The 20,753-nt window shown below is 42.0% G+C and overlaps 1 protein-coding gene across 1 annotated transcript; it reads right to left on the reverse strand.

Annotated features, from left to right (window-relative positions):
* Positions 1–2,659: 2,659 nt before the first annotated feature.
* On the reverse strand, positions 2,660–20,086 carry LOC144798104 (maestro heat-like repeat-containing protein family member 2A). Its single transcript, XM_078668866.1, has 7 exons — positions 19,577–20,086; positions 17,131–17,238; positions 15,174–15,294; positions 13,029–13,069; positions 12,550–12,714; positions 8,357–8,464; positions 2,660–2,758 (listed from the first exon to the last, which is right to left on the reverse strand). Exons 1-7 carry the CDS (start codon positions 19,670–19,672, stop codon positions 2,660–2,662), a joined length of 738 nt encoding a protein of 245 aa, XP_078524992.1. The 5' UTR covers positions 19,673–20,086.
* Positions 20,087–20,753: the final 667 nt, after the last annotated feature.

The raw sequence follows: 20,753 nt of genomic DNA on the forward strand, positions 1-20,753 counted from the left end.
TCAGGCCAGTAGCTGTACATAATGACAGCAAGGGGAGCTACAAAACTCAATGATATGTCCTTAAATTACTGCATATCTCAACATGTATATGTGTTATTACACTATTTCTTTAATGTGGGTTTATTATGTTTATATTTTTTACTGTGTAATGTGCTAAAACCTGACAGGCATTTAAGTATGAGTCCACATTTATCTGTTAATTAAATGCAGAAATACACGAGTTATCACCTCATCTATTTAAACAACACAAATTAAATATGAATAAATACCAATAAGCTGGCCAAAAAAGAAATATGGACAAATACAGATGGAAATGTTCAAATAATAAATACCATAAAACCGTTAGACCTAATTATAATGCACGGTTTCCGGGGCAGACTTTCCTGGCCGGCTTCCGACATGGAAAGCCTGTTGGAAAGCGTGTTTGGGGGCCTCAAGTAGGGCCCCTTCTGTTGTGGCCTCCGGTTGGGGTCCAATGGGGCACGTTGATCCCAGCACTGTGTGGCAGGTACCTTGAGGTGCCTGCCACGTGGTGCAGGGAGGAACACAGCCTCCCATTTCTCTATGGGAGCTTGTGATACAGCTGATTTATAGCCATAACACATGCTCCCATAGGGAAATGTAAGTATGTGACCGTACCATGTGTGGTTGCATCATAATTAGGCGGTCGGGACTGCCAACTAGAGGTCAGTTGGTCCATGTTTCCATGACAGTGTTGGGCGGACTCAAGGGGGCAGATAACGATCCTTACTCATGGGCCCCCCCCCTTTCGCATCTGTACCAAATTTGCAGAATTATTTTGCTCTTCTGTGCAATCACAAAGCATCCATAGAGGAATTACAGCCAAGCTCTTGGTTGCTCTATTCTCACATGATGAATCTCTGAATTGGTAAAGTAGTTCTCTTCTAAAAGGTTTTACACCCAATCTTCCCAAAAATAGAGGTGTTTCTTTTATGATGATGAGTGCTTTGGACAACTCTACCCCAAAATCTCTCCTCCTTCAGCACCAATGGGATGTGATCGCTCAGTCTCGCTAGTTCCATTGTTGGTTACATATTTCACTAGGCTCTTGAAAACCTATGTATTTCGTTCCTTTTCAACCCTCATAACTGTAATGTAATTTAAAACAGTAACCAAAGGCCTTATATTATAAGTGGCTCTGGAATTATGAGACTAAGAAGGGCCGATTGAACTCTTGAACGTCTAGTACAAGAATATCGTGGCACAGTAATACTGTGGACAAAATATCGAGGGACAAAATATTAAAGGGTAAATGCACAAAGGGACATATACATTTGCCATTCTTAACTCCAAATAAATAAAGATATATGTATATGTATTTTGGTACACATATGTTGAATTAGGTACAGAAAATCTTTACATACTTACCTTTTGATATTTTGTCTCTTGATTTCTTTATCAATGACATTAGTGTCCCACAATATTGTTATTCATGAGACACATAGGAAGGCCAAATTATGGAACACAGTGCAAATTATGCAGCATAATGTAGTACATTCTGTGACAATACTATTTTGCTGTTTTATAAAATATTAATGCTGTTCTCGCAAAATGTTTTGCCTCTCTAGTACCAGTATACCACATGGGTGATAAATTCAGGTGAGTAGTTAACGTTTGCCACAGAGCAACAACATGTGTAATTTTTGATTCTTCTAAACTAGCAAAACATTTATTTGTAAAAAAAACTGTAAACTATGTAGCATAGGGTGGAATGTTTGGCAAGTATAGTAAACCCATTATTGTATGGAATAAGTGCCTGGAGACCCTCACGGGTGACAAGCAGCTCTCTACAAATCCACCCTACATTTACATTACATTCCAGTGACCCCCATCGATAAGTGATGGTTTGTTGTGTGATCCTTTTAGTCTGATAGTACTCACACTCTCACTCACATTGACAGGAAAACAGCATCAAAATCTTACCTCAGCCTACTTAGAAAGTATGAACTCGCACAACCTGAGAGTGCTTTTCATCATTTTGATCATGTCCTCAAGCTGGTAGATAGAGAGAATGGAAACAAGAAGGCTATTTAGACATGACAACATGTATAACAATTGACTTATTTTTCTCAAAAAACGCATATTGTGGGCATTGCCAGTAAGTGGTTGACCCCAAGGAATAGGAGCTTTTTTCTCCATTGATTAAAGCCAAGGCCAGCCAATTCTTTGTCTAGTCTAGAAGTGAGGATAGAAAAAGCTAAATTTGCTCCTATTGTGAAAGGGAATTTTTAGCCCATAGATCCTTGCTCGCCCACAAATTGGATCAACCCCAGTGTATTTTGTTTCACAGAAGAGGTTAGTCTAGTAGTCAGAAGGGTCATTGTTTTAAATAATCTCTTTTTCCTTCAGGAGATAAATTCCACCTCTGTACATTTACACTGTACACTAAAACCAGCTTTGAAGTTAAGAAATCAGCTCTAGCTCTCTAAGGGAACCAGTGGATGAGAGACGGATTGAGTTGCTACACCATTCACTCCTTGTTAATAACGTAAAGAATTCCTTGTGTTTCTGAAAATGGAGTATAGTTTCCATGGGAAGTTATTTGTGTGATATCATGTGGATGTACTTTGTTTGTGAAGATGGTATGGAAGAAACAGAATTTGAGAGAGAAGGCACATGAACATGATGGTATTGTATTTTAAAGAAAACTCACATGTTTCTCAGGTGAAAAGTTGGGGATGTGGAAGTCATCCCTGTATTCTGGTGGTGGTACTTCTTCAAGCAGATTGTCTGGATCCTGAAAATATAATAAAAAAAGATCAGCATTACCAAGACCGTTGTAAACAAATGTAGACTGTCATGAGTCTTGAAGATGAAAGTCATGAAAGGCTGCACACCTCAAGCAAATAAAAAACATATGTACAAGAAACAGCATACTATGTTCACTCCTATTTTGGCATTTCACATGCTTAGCACCTTGTACTCATCACCTAAAAGCAGAACAAATGTGTGAGTGAAATATTGCTTTTGTGAGTAATGGATCAAAGATGCAGTAACAGTGAATAATAGTGATTTAGCAGTGTATACGTGTGCTGCTACCATAAGTGCTCACTCTGCTCTTTACCTATGAAATCTTGTATGGCTCTTTCTAAACAATACAGTTTCTACCTTATCTGATAAATACCATCCTGGCTCCCAAAGGGCTCACCTACCATTGACAGATCACTCACCTCCACTACATTGTAAAGAAATCAAGAAAGAAATTACTGGGGGACGCGGCCAAGCAGCCTAAGATGGTAGCCGCATTTTGAGCGAGCTACATGCCAGCTCCTAGAACCTTGCTGAATCCGAACTTCAGGTGACCTATTTTCAGTTGCAGGCACCAGTGCAGTGGCCCTATAATCACCCCCTTTGGCCCACCCGAACCTATCCAGGGAGCCCTGGATGAGAGAGCCAATTTCTGCAATCGACGGCCTGGGTGTGCATACGGCCTACCTGTAGATGGGCCTGCCAGAGGCAAACACCACCTGGAGCTGTGAACCCACAGTGGCAAACCCTCTCTGCATCGACTCCAGGAGCGTGAGAGGGAGAGAAGACAGGCGCGTGGCTGAGGTGTGGCACATTGCTGCTTTCACTTCCAGGTGGTGGCCTGTAACAATGTAACGGGCACCTTAGAGTGGAGGAGATGGACTGGTCACCACACGTGGCTAGAACTGAAACTGCAGCCTGGTTGAGCCAACTATAGGGCCACCTTTTCTTGGATGCATACATCCATGTAGTGCCCACTACACTTGTCCCCTTTGGCCAACCTAAGCCCATGTAGGGAGTCGGGGATGAGAGAAACTTATTAGGCAAACAACGACCTGCCGGGAGATGGACATAGCGCCAACAGACACCACCTGGAGCTGCAATCTCACTGCAGCGACTTACCTCTACCTCTGCATTGACTCTTGACTCGCTAGGGAGAGGATACAGCCACATGGGAGGGGAGTGGTAGGGACCACCTTTCATTTTAAGCCCGCTCATGGGCTTGTGACTGCCGAGCTGATTTGGTGGCCCAGAGTAGAAAAGAGGGGGTGGGCAACATGAGAGAAATTCCCCACAGAATACTTCAGAACCAGCATCATGGATTGTGAGCTATCCTCCTACTTCATTCTGGAAAGGGTGCACAGGGCATTGGCCCTAAGGCCACAGCCAGGGAGACCGCCTAGAGGCATTACCATCAGTATACTGTACCTTATGGACAGACTATATCCTGCGGCAGGCACAACAACGTCCATTGCACCAACTCTATGGTTATGCTCTCCCCCGATTATGCAGGTAAAGTGCAGCCCCTTCTTACATCTTTCTTAGAGGTTAAGTGAAAAGTTAGGGCTAAGGACATTCAATACATGCTGATGTACCCTGCCAAACTGAAAGTAATGTATCAGTGGAGAACCATTTTGTTTAAGAGTCCGGAAGAGCTCTGGGACTGAGCGGCAGAGAGGAAATAACTGCCCATATCAACTAAGGAACCAATGACAATTTGGGAGGCCGAAGGGGGTCAACCATCCCACTCTAGGAGGAAACTCAGCAGACTGATAGGAGGCCAACTGTGGTCACAACTGGAGGACAGACATAGGGCATCCTCCTCAGAGAGCTCTGGTGATCATGGGGGAGGGGACGCTACCAGTGGATGATGAGATGTTATTCAGTGGTATAGAGTTTGGCCCCTTTCCTTCCTTTCTTCTTCATTCACAGACAAAGAAGAGACACATTGCATCTGTAAAGAGGGTCTGTCTTGGGGCAAATCACTCCCTGCTACACAAGACCATGGTGATTACTTTATTTTACTATACTATGTTGTATTGTATGTTGTTCCTATTCTTGTTTTTGGGGCGGCAGATGCTTCCTCTTTAGAAGTGTTGATTAGAGGGTTGTTGGGGGAAAAGTTGGGTACTTTAGGGTTGAGTTAGATCACAAACAACGTCTCATGCAAGACCCATTGCACAGGCCCTAGTCAAACAGGCCCTTTTTAGGCTCTATTTATTTACAGCACTATTAGAAAGTAGACATTGCACTTACTGCTTTTTGTGCGTGACAGCCCGTCTCTAATATACGTCTGGGGTGGGTGATAGCTACACTTTGTGCATTCAAGCAAGACCACCACAACACATAAAGTATAGATGGATCTGTGTACCCATCTAAATATATCTGCATTCTGATGGCCTTGCTTGGGCGGGGTGGAAGGGAGGGTCTAACACGCCACTTGAATAGGCAGTGTCCTGTCCTCACAAAAAGGACAGATTATCCCTGATGGACAGGACTGAGTTGAAAGGAGAACCTATGCACTTCAGAGGGCTGATTTGAAGTCACACCCTCACATCAAAGGCACTTTTGGGTATAAGTACTGGGTCTTTAACCCCCACCCCGAAAATCAGGCACTTATAGATCTTGATCTGAATCTATCAGGAGGAATGTTGTGGTGCTCAAATGACTCATTTTTAGACTACAAGCTTGAAAGGCCTGCTTCTATCTAGCGTTGCCCTGCTGTCTGCTGCTCTCGGACTCTGCTGAAGGAGAGCTTGACTCTGCCTTACCGCCAAGTGATCTCCAGGTGCTTGTGGCTTGCCTCCTGTTGCTTGAGACTCAGGGATATCAAAGTCCTTACCCCTGCTCCTGTGCCTGAACTTACTGGAAGTGGTCCGGTTAGAGGCTACACGCAGGTATCGAACGGGTGCCAAGCGTTGCGGGCAGTGTGCCATTTTCGCCTCCACCACCCTCCCGAGACCTATGGGGAGTGGATCTTTTATTTTTCAAACTATACAGGTTCCTCTGATTATGAGGTAATTTTCCCACAACTTGTTGGTTTGTTCATTTTGCACTGATTTTTAACTTTCACGTCCTCTGGTCAGGGTGGGCCTTAGCGTGCCCATACTCCCCATGGTCCTGACGAATGCCCAGTAAATCACACATCAAGGGCAGAAACATGTTGACCCCACTTTAAGTGGAAATAGCCAAACAATTAACTTGGTAGTTTCCTAAACCCATTGCTTTTAATATGTCAGATTGGCCACAGAATAAAGTTTTTATGTGAGACACAATCTGGACATTTTTAAACCCTTTTCACATTTACATAATCTTCACAACTAACAAGCTCCACAGTAATCCTGGCGTTGTAACACACCGGGGAGGCATTCGGCTTCTCCCGGTGGGCCCGATGATGAAGCATGTCACCAACCAGGGTGGTGAGTGAGGGCTTCCTATACAAATCTAATAAGACTTGCATACTCATCTTCTCTCCTTTTGTGCTTCTATACATTTGTTGATTTACACTCTTTTGTTGTTTGAAGCTTACTGGAAGTGGCCCAGATACTTGCAACATGGAATTTGGCTCATCTCCTGTCTGTGTGTAATAGAACCGGCGATCAACACTGTTGCTGGAGTTTAATTGCCACATCACATTTGAACCAGCACTTTGCCTCTAGAGATTAATGCATCGGACAGTGCATCTCCGCCACATCAGTTTGGTGAGATCGAGGCATCCCCTCGACTGTGTGGCAGAATCTGGTGAGGCACATCACTCAATGCAAGAGTACTTAGGTTTACTATACTTTTCTCTTACCATTACCCTTGATTAACAAAACATTCAACTGTCTTAGTTTACTACTTAGAGGCCACCTTAAAAAAACCATGGATGACTTCGGGATGCCCAGCTTTTAACCACTGCACACTCTGAGGTAGGCGCCACTGAGGCATGATACCTCTGTTACATCAGCACGTGAGAAGCTCACTCCTTTTGGCTCAAGCTCGCCCCTCCCCTCCTCTCCTCTCCTCATTGTCCACTAGGTCATCACTCCTTCCAGCTTCTGCCCACACCACACCTGAGGACAATCGCACCAATTGCCCGTACCTTCAATGACAGGTCTTCTCCTCTGCTCAGTCTCGAGCCAGGCGAGCAAAGGAGGGTAGGTCTCTTGTGCTCTCCGTGCAGAAACCATGTGAGTATGGTTGCTTCTCTTGAAAACTTTTTCTTTTTCTTTTAACACTAAGTCATTTGGGTCCCCTTGATTTACTGTTTCTTTTTACTGACCATCATAGCTCTTTCCACTGTCAGCAGCTGAGCACTACCCTCTGCTTTTGACCTATAGGGCATAATTAATTGATCCAAAGGGTAAGACCCGTCACTCACAATGGAGGACAACCAATCAGTTATGATACGCTGAGTAACACAAACACAGATTGGTTTATTTTGTCTGTTCCATGTATGTTCACTTGCTTATTCTGTTATATTATATGTAATTGTGTGTTTTTCACTTCTTCCACTTGTGGTGACTGGTCAGCGCCAAAAATAGCATGTGCATGTCTACCTTTAGAGACACTATGATACAGTGAGTTAGAAAATCGATTCTGGTGACACATTGAACCAAACATACAAAACATTTGTTTACTGAGTGTATTCTTTATTTTTTCATTTATTTTCTAGGTTAGATGATCAATTCTAAACATTTTGAACCATGTATTTTCTTCTACAGGAATACCTTAGCAGCATATCATGTCTTAGGTGTGGGGTTGGACTATCGCCCATATTTTTGGTCCTGACGAATCATTTTGGAACCTTTTTAGGCCATCGAAACCTGACCACACTCACAGATTTAGTCTACTTGGGTACATCACGCCCCTGTTTTAGCCTCACCAAATTATATTTTTCAATCCTACCAAGGGAACCATCACATTACAGTTCAGTTCGGTATCTCTTAGATAGTTTTAGTATCCCTTTACTTCACTGTACACATTTACTCCACCCCTCACATTCAAAATGCCCTTACAGAAGCACTTCTCATCAGACAGCAAAAATAAAAAGATTTCCCCTAAAGTGACCCTTCGTGGGGCCCGTAGGGCATTATAGCGCTGGACCTATGAGAAGCAAGCCCACTATGAAGCATTACATCCTCAGTGTTGTGTGAGGGCACCAAGAAATAATCCTTAAGACTCCCCCTTCTTTGCCCGCCTTCCTTTCTTCTTTGCTTTTTTGATGGGAACAATATCTCCACTGCTTTTTGCATGAATATGGCCTCACATCCCCTGAATGGGGATTGGCTCTAACATGAAGACTACCTATTGGCTAAAGGAGATCCATTAGGGAAATGAGTATAGCCCTGAAATGTTGTGGCTTTTATTGATTCAAGTGGAGAGGATTACCTCAGGGAGTTCATCTCCATCTGCTTCTTAGTAGGTCAGTCCTTCCAGGGAGTGGGAGAACCACACCTGATTTTCCCAACAGGCTAAGCCCAATGCTGTGTACCCATATTATAAAAATTACCTTTACTAATAGGATACACAGTTCTACCCTTCTCCGACTTTGTGTTAAATTGACTTCCCCAATGGTTCAACACTGACCCTTGAGAGCACTAACCTCCTCATTCACATGATGGGCAAAACTGTCAATCTGTTCGGTGAGTTCTTCCATGAAAGAGACATGCCATTCTCTGTATGGGGCTTGTTTTAGGATAGTCCCCAGGAACTGCAAGGAAAACAGTGAGAGACTTTAATGCAGTAATAGAAACGTAAATGCAGTATCCACGGGTGACGTCTGCAGTGATTTTGAGAAGATAAGGGTATACAAACTTCAGCTAACAACCTCTGTAATGACAAAATTATATTTGGACAGAGAACCAGAGAACACATATAGCAATGCTTAAATAGTGTGGTGTGATATCAGTGCTCAGAAGAAACAGGAGGCCTTGACAGTGGCCGTGATTTACACAGAAACACATGCAACAAAACCATGCTGCCCACAAATTATTGTGAAAAGAGCAACAGTGCAGCCATCCAGACAGAAAACACATTGGGACTATGCAACAATATCACATACTTAGAAGCAGAATGCAAAAACATTTTGGGTATCCAGCAAGGGGGCAGACTGTAAATTTCGTGTTAACAAGGGTGAAGACTGAACACAAGGAACATACAATTGCATCTCAGGAGCACAATAGAAGCTCAGTGGAGTGTGATGGCCTGGCAAAACATACAGTGACAGAGTGACAATTCAAATGAAGATAGGGAGCATGGATCATGTGCCAGTCCGATTGCAGAATATGAATTTACTGATAATGTGGAATGCAGTGGGAAGAGTGATAGTGTGACAGTCCAGGGAAAGAAGAACGTTGTGCTATTGGGACTATCCTGGGGGATAAAAAAGAGTCCGAGGAAACAATTACCAGTAAGGGGCTACGTTTGTAGCCCTGTGCAACAACAGTCAGATTTATGAGTAATGCAATGATCACTGTAGAGCCTGTAATTTACCTGGGTAAAACATGCAGATAAACTCTGATACATGTAGGACTAGGTGTCGTAAGCATGCAATTTCCAGTTTTATGAATGTCAACTTGGGCCCATAAGGTTTTTAATGCTTCTGGTAAATATTGCATATTAGGGAAATGTTATGTACCGAGTACAGCTGCTCCCCCTCTGTGCCCAATCATAATCAACATCATAGTAACGATCATAATCCATAGAAATAATAGGGATATGGTGAGAATATTGCAACCTCATAGCAGAACAGCACTATGATGGGGTGAATTTAATATCTGTATATATTCACGCTGAATGAGTGGCTTTGGAAAACAAAGAGACAAGCGTCATGTGTGACATTCATTAGCAATTCATCCTTACTGAAACAAGCGTGCATTTCCACTTTGCCAAGTCAAAGTTTCTTTCCGTGGAAGCTGAAATAGTAGTTGGTAAAAAAGAAATATATGTAAGTAAAAGTGAATAGCAAGCAACATTTCAAAGGCAATGTGCTTACATACCAAGCACTAGCAGAAGTAGATTCACACAATTCAAAGTGTGCAAAATGTGTTTGCTGGCTCAGCCTGTCCTGGGAATTGAGTTCAAGGTCATTAGTTGTTCATGTACCCTTGATGTCACTCTTAGCTCCTTATATCTGGTTGTAATTTTAGGTTTATATATTCTGGTTTCCTTTCTTATATAACAGAAAGGTCACCACACCACTTGTTTGCAGAAAAACAGTTCATTACAGAGCTACTGCCAATAAGCATTTCAGCCGTCAGATGAAGCCTTGATCACATAGGGGATCGCCGTTGTGGTTCAGAGTAAAAAAGAGCACATGCGCTCTAAAATTACATACACATAGAAAAATATTCCTTTATTATATCAAAGACCAAAATATTTTACAACACTTCTTAATTTGCTATAATACCCAAATGTACCCCAATATAGTCCTAGGTAGTCGCACAAGCTTTTACCGACATTTGTCCTACCTTGCTCTACATAACAGTTCTGGCCCTGACCATTTACCTAGTTAGGTGCTGCATAAATGTTGTGTAGTTTTTTAAAAAAACTGGCCTAATTTATTATGCATGAGGATTCTTAGTATCACAGCAGGATTACAATCTTGTGCATAATAACTCTGTATAAGGGTCACCACTATCGTCATCCTTGGCTGACATGCCCACAGTACCATGGCACATCTAGGTAGAACGCCTGATGGTACCTTTCAGGTATATAAGTAGAACATCTTTGCTGGGCAAGCCGGAGGAGAAAAAGATTCTATGCTGACATGCTGACACGAGACGCTGAAGTCCCTGCATGCAGACACTCCAGTTAGCAGTCGTCTGACATTACTTGTGGGTTGTCCACTCAAGACCAAGATGGGGTTCTTTGCTTTCTCACATCAGGTATTGGGGTTTGCTCTTTCCTAGGAGGTTCTTGGCTATACACCAACATACATGCTAGGTACACTTAGGTACATCTAGTTAGGGTATGCATCGTAGGAGTACGCACTATTAACTTCATGTATTTATGTGTCTGCATATATTCACTATTTTAGCACCATGGTAGATTTCTACTTTTTATTTACTCTATTGGTGCTTGTAATCGTCTATATCTGTTTCTGTCTCGTGGTTGTTGCAGCACATGTATTTTATGATAGAATGACTCTGGTTCAATAAATACTTATTGAAAACGCCCCCACCATTTAGTCTGTGTATCTCTCTGAGATAAAGTGAGCACAAGTGACCAAGAAAAAAGTATTGTACTGTTTCCATGATCCCTGAGGGTCAGGGTTCTCATGTTCGATAGTTGCCAGAAACTATTCTCTCCTTGGTAAGGTTGTGGGGCTTTTAGTGGCACTGTGAGCTAGCTGGTCTACATACTAACATATCCTTTGGGGGTGTCTGGAATCAGTCTGGACACCAATCCCTTAGTTTATGTTGTCTAAAACGTAGAGATCCTTTATAGATTTGTAGGAACTACCCGACTAATTCACATAAGTGACATTATAATTTGCAATTAATTCTACCTTAAAAACACAATAAAACACTTCCGCATGATATCTGCTACACAGGCTGAAATACAAATCTTGTTTTTCAGAAAACAAGGGTGTCTAACCTTACAGAAATATGTATCAATCAATTTATTAACAACATAATATCACCAACTTTTCTAAATGTTCCTCCATGTGAACTTCTCACATAGTAGGATTCAATTATGCAACATTTTAAACATTACTTTTAACTGCAACATATGGCTGAACCAGAGTTCTAACATTTTCTTTCATATTAATTGCTGTGAAATACCCTGTTCATCCTTAGTCATCACACAAACAATGTTATGCCCGTGTAGACTAATCTAACCTACCATATACCCTGACTAATACCTACTTCTAATACAAACGCAGAGAGAGCGTTTGGTGTTTATAAATGTGTGTGCAAAATCTCTTCTATATTGAGGCCAACAGGGATATTTGTTTCAAGTTTAGTCATTAGAAGAGTTGGTGCTACTGAGTTGTTACAATAAGTCACAATTGAAATAAAAGAAAAGGTGCCAAAACAGGTAGTGCTCTAAAATAATGTTGACCTTGGATATACTGAAGAAATATTTTTTTCTATGTTTATGGAATTTTTTGGCACATATGTACTTTAAAAAACTGAATCAAGATGCCGCATTCTTATGTGATCAAGGCTGAGTCTGACAGATGAAGCGCTTCATGGCAGAAGCTTTGCATTAAACTGATTTTTTCGGCAAACCAATGTGTCAACTGCCTTTCTGTTATACGCGGAAGTAACCCAGAACTTGCAAGAAGATACCTGACTCCGTTTCTGTTATTGCCTCATTCGGTTTGGAGTACGGCATCGGCCAGCTACAAAGAAAGACTGTGACTATTTCTTTTTTTGCTTACTTATACAAGTCTTCAGCCAGACCTCCTCATCTGCAGGTCTAACGTGTCCTATCATTCACATTCTCTTCTGTCCTCCACAGCATACATCATGGGCCAATTCTGACTTTGGCTAACTTTACTGTGAACAATGGCGTTCTGCTTTTTCACAAGGAGCACATCCACACACAAATTATTTTCATTTAGTTCCAGGGACAACAATAAGAATGTGACCTTTTGAGACCAAAACAGTATTTTTTACCTTGGTATGTACCTGGCATCACCTCCCACAATACAAGTTTATAAAAATCGTGAAAAAAACATGAGTGGACAAGGTCTAAAAGCTAGCAGCCAACACCAGACTTAATGGCTTTGTCATTGGTCAATGGTTGTTTGAAATGCCATTAATACTTGTTAAATTGTGTGCTCACTGGTTCATGCTTTGGAGTCTCACCTTCTAAATATGTTATCAGCGGGGGGATCTTCCTTCTGAGGAGTTTTGCTAAAAAAGGGTAATTTGCAGGAATCAGGTGCTTGAGAAGAGCCAAGACTGAAGTTCCCCTTTCGACATCCCAGCGAGGATATGAAGAAATTACCTGAAAACCCACAACAAAGAATTCAGAAAGTGATTCTTTCATGAGTTCCTATTCTCTAGCCTTTGAAACTTCTGGAAATGCTACCTTGTTCTCTATGCAGTACTTAGTACCAACCACATTTTGGCTGTTTCTGTACAATGTTAGTAGCATGTGGTACTGATAACCAATTTACTGGAAATAAAACCATCAAATTCAAAAGGATAAAAGCTGAGTTGAATTTAAGATCTCTATTAGTAGGTTGCATAGAAATGGCAGCAAACAACTTGGGAAGAGGGATCTGGTGGAATATGATGGGGGTAGAATGTGATACTCACCAGCAATCTTATGAAGAGTCTGTGTATTGGAATTTCTTTAGCTGTTTAGGTACAAAAGAATGAAGACATGTCATACTCAATCCATAAATTACTGAGCAATACTTGCCAAAGGAAGACATATGGCTGACACACACACTTAAGACACCCAGTAGTACCTGTAAACAAGATGATGGGTGGCATTTCAATGAGCCTCTAGTGGTCATGAGGATTCTTTGAAATTCCTGCAAATACTGGCAAAGGCACCCTTACCACTAAGGAGTGCCCAGGGGTGTACAGTACCTTGACAGCCTATGCTGCAATTCTCCTACTCCCTCCCTTAGTGGTTGCTGTCAAGGAATGAAAGCTGGAGGAGGAGCTACCTAAGCTGCCATGCACAGATTCCTGCTACAGCTTTCATTGAGGGATAGAAGACTCCAGTGGGATAAGAGAGGATGCGTCATGAGCCGTGGACGTGCTTTACATCCTGAAGGACCATGGAAAAATGGGAGCCATTTTCTGACAGCGGATACCCCAGAAGAAAAGACGACTCCAGAACATGTTCTTGCATATCTATTTTCTAATAAGGTTAACGACCTGGGGCAAGCAAGAACGAGCACATATTTTGCCTGTTCGATTCTGCTCAGGACTCCTAACATGAGTGACAAATAAATAGACTATGATACCATCTGACCAGGTCACTTGCACTTTATCAACACATCCACTGGAAAGTTGAGTGGGGAGAGCTAATTGGTTCCCTGGAATTACAGCAATTACAGGTATTCACCACCAGATGCGAATCTCCTTCGTAACCTTGGAGTCAGTCAAAATATTTATTTTCACTTACCATCATTGAGCATGCATCCCTGCTTACAAGTGAGGGCCAATAACTAGCATTTTAGTATGGAGTTGAAGTCCAAAATGTTGAACCAGAAACATTGCAGAGACAAATATCATAACTAAAAGTAACTCCATGGAGAAATAAAATACATCCCTGTTGCGGTCGGCAAAAGTAACAACACATAAATAGGTACCATGCCCAGCAGGGCATGATCACCATACTAGACTGAAGTAACATCATGCAGAGCAAGAATACTCCAAGGATTAAAGAGGAGCATTAGAGCCCTGAGTAGCCTCATGGTGTGTGGAAACCTGGGACAGTTAGTACATTGCATTAACCAGACTAAGAGCTGAAACAAACAGGAAAGCCACTTTATGTCTGGCAAACTACAAAAAGTATATAGGGACTATTTACAAGCCCCTTGTGCCACCTGTGCATCACTTTTTGAGACACACCAGCAGTGCAACCTGCTGCTCCATATTTACAAGGACAGGTAAAGCCACCCTGCGTGGCTTTTATTGCCCTTGTAAATATGGCCCCTTTACACTCAACACTTTGTGTGGAACAGTTGTGCCATGGGTTTTGCTGTGAGATTTCCTGCGCAACACCCAAGGCTTCTGCCGCATTTCCAGATTTACAAGAAATAGTACACCTGGAAATGTGTCAGAATGCTACACCTCCCCAGGGGGAGGTATAGGGAGGTGCAACAAGAACAAATATTTTTATTTCGCCTCGTTGTTTACCTCTTTCTACGCATACTGCATACTGCAGCACATTTAGGAAGAGGAAATTACCTATTGTGATTGTTTTTGTGCACAAAGGTATGCCTAACTGCATAAAAATAAAGATATGCCTTACTTCACAAAAACAACCATCCCTGTGATGCAGCCACCCTTGCACCATGGTACAAGGGTACCTTCATAGGTGCATGGCAGCTAATTAGGCACCAGCACTGGGAGAGCAAAGGGATCCATTATATCCTTGTAGATATGAAGCATCCCAGTGCTTCGGAATTAACGCAGCGTGGCACAGCCAAATGGCTTGAGGCACAGCAATTAGTTAATTCCTTATGAATAAGGCTCACAGCGAGCAGCAACATCAGCACAGACACATATATCTCTAAAAGGAGAGCAATAAATGTTATTTGAAATATTGACACCCACGTTCTATAGTAAGTCAACCATCACATCCTGAGCTAATGGACTGGTTCTTAAACTCATGCCTGATCATGACAAAGTAAGAGGGGATCTGGGGAGTGGAGGAGGAAGCATTAACCACCTTCAATGGTAGATCCCACTGTGTCAATGAGTAGGATGCTTAAGACTCACCACATTCATGAAAGTTGATGCTTGCTTTCTTATCTACAACAAGTAGCATCTGGCACAGTGCTGGCACAGATGAAGTATAGTCATCTTCCAGCATGTAGCTCAAAATCTCTTTCCAAAATCCCTGCAAGAAAGAGCAGCGAATGTGTTATTAGTATCATTAGCATTTAATAAGGCTGCATTCCCACAGATAAACAGTCCTAGCCGGTGGGAGGGTTTCTGGTGGGTCTTCTGGCGATGGGGCTATATTTGAATTATTCCCTTCCTGATACCATTCCTTGCTGATGGGGTCCAAGACAGATTGCTGGTATTACACTGATGTAGCACCAACCCTGTTCAATGCTACAATCCGTGATTCTATATCCGAGCAATTATTTGCAGAGAATGAGTGCAACATTTATTCTCCAAAAACCCTGTGAGTGAGCTGCTTTGTAAATTATCTCATTATCTGCTGTTATCCTCATAACAATCACAAAAGAGAACTATCTTTATAAATGTGTCAGAGTGTGTAAAGCTATGGCTGGGAATGAACGACCCTGTTGATATGAAATATTGGTTCTTGATTTATAATCGGGCAAGTAGCAAATAGGAGATGCAGATTGAGTAGCTATGTTTTGCAATGTGACTGATGTGCCATTCAATCTCGTTTCAAAGTGGCTATTTAGAATAATTCGGAAAACCTCCTGCCTCATTAAAAAAAATGAGGTAGGATTCGACAATCTTCTATGAATGCTGGAAATGCTGGGAATGAGGACTGCATGGGACAGCAGACCTCTATCCCTGCAGCAGAGGAAACAGACTTTACATCGCGTCTCAAATCACGCTGTGCCTTAACAACTTGGTCCAAACCACTAATAATGATAATAATAATGAGATTTATAAAGCACATAGCTGCGTCAGATGCGTGTCCCAGCACTGGGGTATCAGTCCTATTATACAGAGTAAGAATATGAATTCCCCTAATCTAAGTTAGCGTGAAAAAACATGTTTTTAAATTCTTGCGATATCGTATTTCAGATTTTTCTTGCCTAAGCCAAAGTGGTAGGGAGTTCCACATCTTGCCTGCCAGTAGTTGAAGAAATGGCCTCCAATGTGAGCACTTTTGATTCTGGGGATAGATGCAAGAGAGGCATCAGCTGATCTCAGATTTCTTTTAAGAAGATAAGGTGTGATCAGAGGTGAAGATATTTCGGGCCTTTATGATTGAGAATCTTGCGACAATAGCACATGGCTTTGAAATATACCCAATGCCTTAACGGAAGCCAGAGCACCATTGGTAGAGCTGGGGCTGATGGTGAGTGTCTAGGCAGATGAAATAACAGCCAAGCTGCCATATTCTGCACCCACTGTCGTCTTCTTCATCATGTCTGTGACACTCCGAGATACAGAACAATGCAGTAATACGTTCTCTACATGATTAAAGACTTGACCACTGTCTTTCTGGCAGCTTCTGGCAGGAAGACAAGATGTTTTTAAGGTATTTAAGATCCCAACACATTGCCCTGCAAGACTCGTAGTTGCTGTACGTGCCCTAATGTGTCTTTTCAATGCATTCCTTTATCAAGCAAGCCAATACAACCACTTCCCAGAAGGAAAGCGTTGTTGGACTAATGTTGTACTTTAAGTCCAACTCTTTCCCTACAGTTGCTCAGACTGGAGTTGGAATAGTAAATACTATTCCAAATTCCAGTGCTTTCCCGAAGGCAAATCATGGTAACGACTTGGGTGGAAAAGGAATGCATTTTAAACATGAATTAATGGTTCAGATTACTATGTGCATATTTCCCACATACAAACATGCAGCAGAGAGAGCTTTACTAAAACATGCTATTATGTGAGTTAGAGGATAGAGGATAATGAAGATAACCTGGGAATTGAGGAGTCTTTGGACATTCTGCAATTTATATTTTGTACACTTCTGGTTTATTGACCCACCTTATTTCACATCCTTCTCACTTACCTCGTCAGTATTTTTATAGCGTAATGCAATTTTCTTGAGGAGCTGAGAGATTTGGATGTGGATGGTCTCTTCTTCAACACCAGATTCAGGATCCATGTGACTAGTGCCCTGTGAAAATGTGGAAAAGCAAGAGAAGTAAAGTAACATATATTTTCACATCATTTTCACTGTGTTTTCTCTCCTCATGGAGGTTCAAGAGATTTGAGAGTGAAAACATCACAATTTTCAAATCAAGGTTGTAGGCACAGCGAGAACCTCTTGGCTTAAATTCAAATGTGAAATTAAAACCACTAGCCACAAACATGTAAATAAAAATGTATAAATGAGGTTATGCACCCATGCTCCGCTCCACAGAGAATAAACGTATATGGTCATTTGGCGGAGAAGTGTATAGCATTCATATACAGTCAAAATTCCGGTGGACTCACTTATAATATGTAAGGTTCTGATGCACTGGGCACTACATCTGATACATTGCACCTCTGGCACCACAAGGTAGTCTCTCTTGCTCACTACAAAGATTGTGATGCCCCATGAGCCCTCCCCTTGCTGCTTGATGGGGAAGTATGTGCTACATTATGGTACTTCTTACACTCAATAAGACAAAACCAGGAACTGCATTTTTGGGAGGCAGTGTTGATATGAAATACTGATTTGAAGTATGTTTGTGCCACTTTGTGTAGGATTTGGTAGTTTGCCCTGTTAGGCATTTCAACGATAAAGCGGGGTATGTAACAGAAAGGAGCCCACTTGATAATGTGTTATCAGTGAAAAACACAGCTTATCAGTGCATTCGCTGAATGCCCATGTGCCTTGTTGCCCAATCACCCAAGAAATTTCCCAGTTAGCCCCGGCAATGTCTAAAGGCCAGTTGTCTCACATAGGCTGGATTGTGTGGTAGGCCTATGTACTGCATGGGAGCACTGCTGTTGAGACGTGTATGGAGCGAGTCCCATTCTCACAGTGTCTGAGCATCTTATTTCTTTGCACTCATGCCAGTCAACATGTGCATCTGGTTACTAAGATGGGATCTAGGTATTCAAGCACCATTGTTACAATGCGATGCAACATAAGGACAGGCCTCTGGCCTGTGGTAAAAAAAACTATGGACAGTGTCTGGCTCATCTATTAGTTGAGCTTAATGGGAACCCAAGAGTAAGACTAAGCATGGACTGCTGACACTCTGGATTATGGTCAGGCCCCAAGGAGATGGATACCAGACGTCATCAGTGGTGCCAAATCCTCACACATATTACTGAGCATGGACTTGAGTTGTGCATCTTGGTACAACTACTCTGTAACATGGATGCATTGGCCAAGCATGAGGAAGTCCTACCTGGTTCACAGTGATCAAGAAGGTCATGGCACCCCTGCTGTTATGGAGGAATTGGTGAGACCATAAACCACTGTGGCCTACTCTCCCAGAGACACTGACAAAGCCAAGAATACTGCAGTTTTCAGACACCATGCCACCTGCCATTGCCCATGCTGCCACATATCACCTGCAGCCCCACAAGCACCAGTGAAGAGCACTTATCCAACACCCATTCCTGGCCCCTAGTCAGATGACAGGTGTTTCCTCCAGCTACTAGAGATAGGATCAAATTGTAAGTGCCCAAAGGACTTGAGATGGTCCAAGAAAAGCGAAGAAATAGAAGAAGTGCCCAATACAAAATCATACATGAGGCCTGTGGAAGAGGAGGGCAATGAAGGAGAAAGAGAATAACTGAAGGATATTATCAGACCACTTTCTGAAACTCGTTGTTCACAACAGTGGATGATTTTGCACAACATAAGAGCAGGATAAAAGTTATAAAATTGCCAGAAGTGCCACAGTCTGAATCAAACCAGCTGCAATAGTTAAACTTCGGGACAACGACTCCACTTGCATTTGACATCACTAACTCAGACCCCACAATAGTAAGGGTACACTAGGTTAAACTTTTCACAATAATGGAAAAACCATAGATTGGGTGTACTGGAAGAATGACTCTTGAAGTGAAAGCTATAAGTAAATTCACTTGAGTGGTTTGGTTCACATCATAGGCACCCTGGAATAACAAGACATGAAGAAAAGGCATGTACAGTGTTGGCACTGATGGGCAGCTGCTGAATTTCAGGTGCAAATGTAAGCAGACAAATGGATAAGGGACACCTGTAAAAGTAACGGAGGGAGAAAGACGCACTGGAGTGCAAGTAGGGAACATCAAGCTCAAATGAAGAACATAGAATGTCAAGGTGAGACTATGGGAACTAATGAGAGGGACATGAGGTCTATATTCCACCACCAGGGGCAAATATGTGACACTGCCGATGTATATTATATGGCAAAGTAACTACATTGGGGCACAAGGGGGCTAAAAGGTCCACTTATTTCTTGTGTGCTGACTACTGTTGCTGTTCCCTAACACATTCAACTACCCAAATATGTACATCTGCCACTTACCTGCTCTTTGATAAGGAGGCTGGTTTTTTTAAGCACATAATCCATCACAGCTCTTCCATTCACATCATAAAAACCTTTGGCTGTTAAACTGGACATTAAACTTAAAGTGGCAAGAATAACCTGTAATTGAGAAAAAAGGTAAGCATGGTTAGTGAGAAACCCTTTAGGTGTATGAATAGGAGAAAATCACACATTCTAGTGAGAAAGTAGCAAGGGAGTGTGAGAAAAACATGCATTCTCTCCTTCCTTTTGTCCACAGAATAGACAGATATACATTGTTATGTGTGGAAAGCCAGTACCTGGATACAACCTTTTAAAGTATGTTGCAAAAAGGGCTATTATGACACTCTGAGAATGAAACTAGAGTCAATTTAATTAAACTGTTTTTACAGAGTGTCTGACTGAAGTGTGATTGAGGGAATATTCAAATATTCCAGGTGGGCTACACCTTCTATAGGTGCCTGAGATCTGATAAAAGATTAAAAAAAACATTGCAAAATATGCCTAGGTAGGTTACATCCAACAAAAAAAGCTCTCAGGACCTGATATTGATTACACAAATGCAAATGAGAATTCAATAGGCTGTGGATCCCACTGCTGAGGGAATTAAAAAAAAACTAGAGTCATCTGTGGGAAGAATGATGGCCGCTGTCTAACTCCACCTGTAAGATTGAGCAGACATCACAACATGGACAGCAGATAACATATGGGTTGCAGTACTTAGAGTTCATTGTCCCACACCTTGTTGTTTGGTTGATCCATATCACTTTCAAGAAGTCGTTTTGGCTCAAGACCGTAAATAGTCACAGTCTCCTGTATCCAGCTATAGTAGTTAAAATTCACATCCCTAACATGGTTCTGCACGCGGTATATTTGCACAATCTGGCCACAATGGCTTCAACTGCCAAAGGATACATCCATGCTTGATTTCTGTGATTCTAACATTCCTAGCAGAGTCCTGTCTCTGATGTTCCTGGTATAATCTGAAAAATATCTAAGGATAACTTGGTTTATATCGTGCCCTGAGGTTAAAAATGACAAACCCAATACACCTCTCAAAGAGAATCCATTAGAGACAAAGTTATGGCAATACAGCCTTTTGTTCGTTATCAAAAGAAAACAGCTTTGTTGATTTTCCTTTGTGCCTATGTCCTGTGCTTGCTAACATGGTGATTCT

This window comes from Lissotriton helveticus, chromosome 12, assembly GCF_964261635.1.
Source record: "Lissotriton helveticus chromosome 12, aLisHel1.1, whole genome shotgun sequence".
Lineage (NCBI taxonomy): Eukaryota > Metazoa > Chordata > Amphibia > Caudata > Salamandridae > Lissotriton > Lissotriton helveticus.

What these genes read in the sequence shown, in the direction of transcription:
- LOC144798104 (XM_078668866.1), bottom strand. Translation starts at nt 19,672, where the DNA reads ATGTCCAGTTTAACAGCCAAAGGTTTTTATGATGTGAATGGAAGAGCT. An exon ending in GCTATAAAAATACTGACGAG is followed by an intron (nt 15,295 to 17,130) that starts GTAAGTGAGAAG and finishes TCTTTCTTGCAG; the next exon opens with GGATTTTGGAAAGAGATTTT. An exon ending in CCCATCATGTGAATGAGGAG is followed by an intron (nt 2,759 to 8,356) that starts GTTAGTGCTCTC and finishes TTATATTTTCAG; the next exon opens with GATCCAGACAATCTGCTTGA.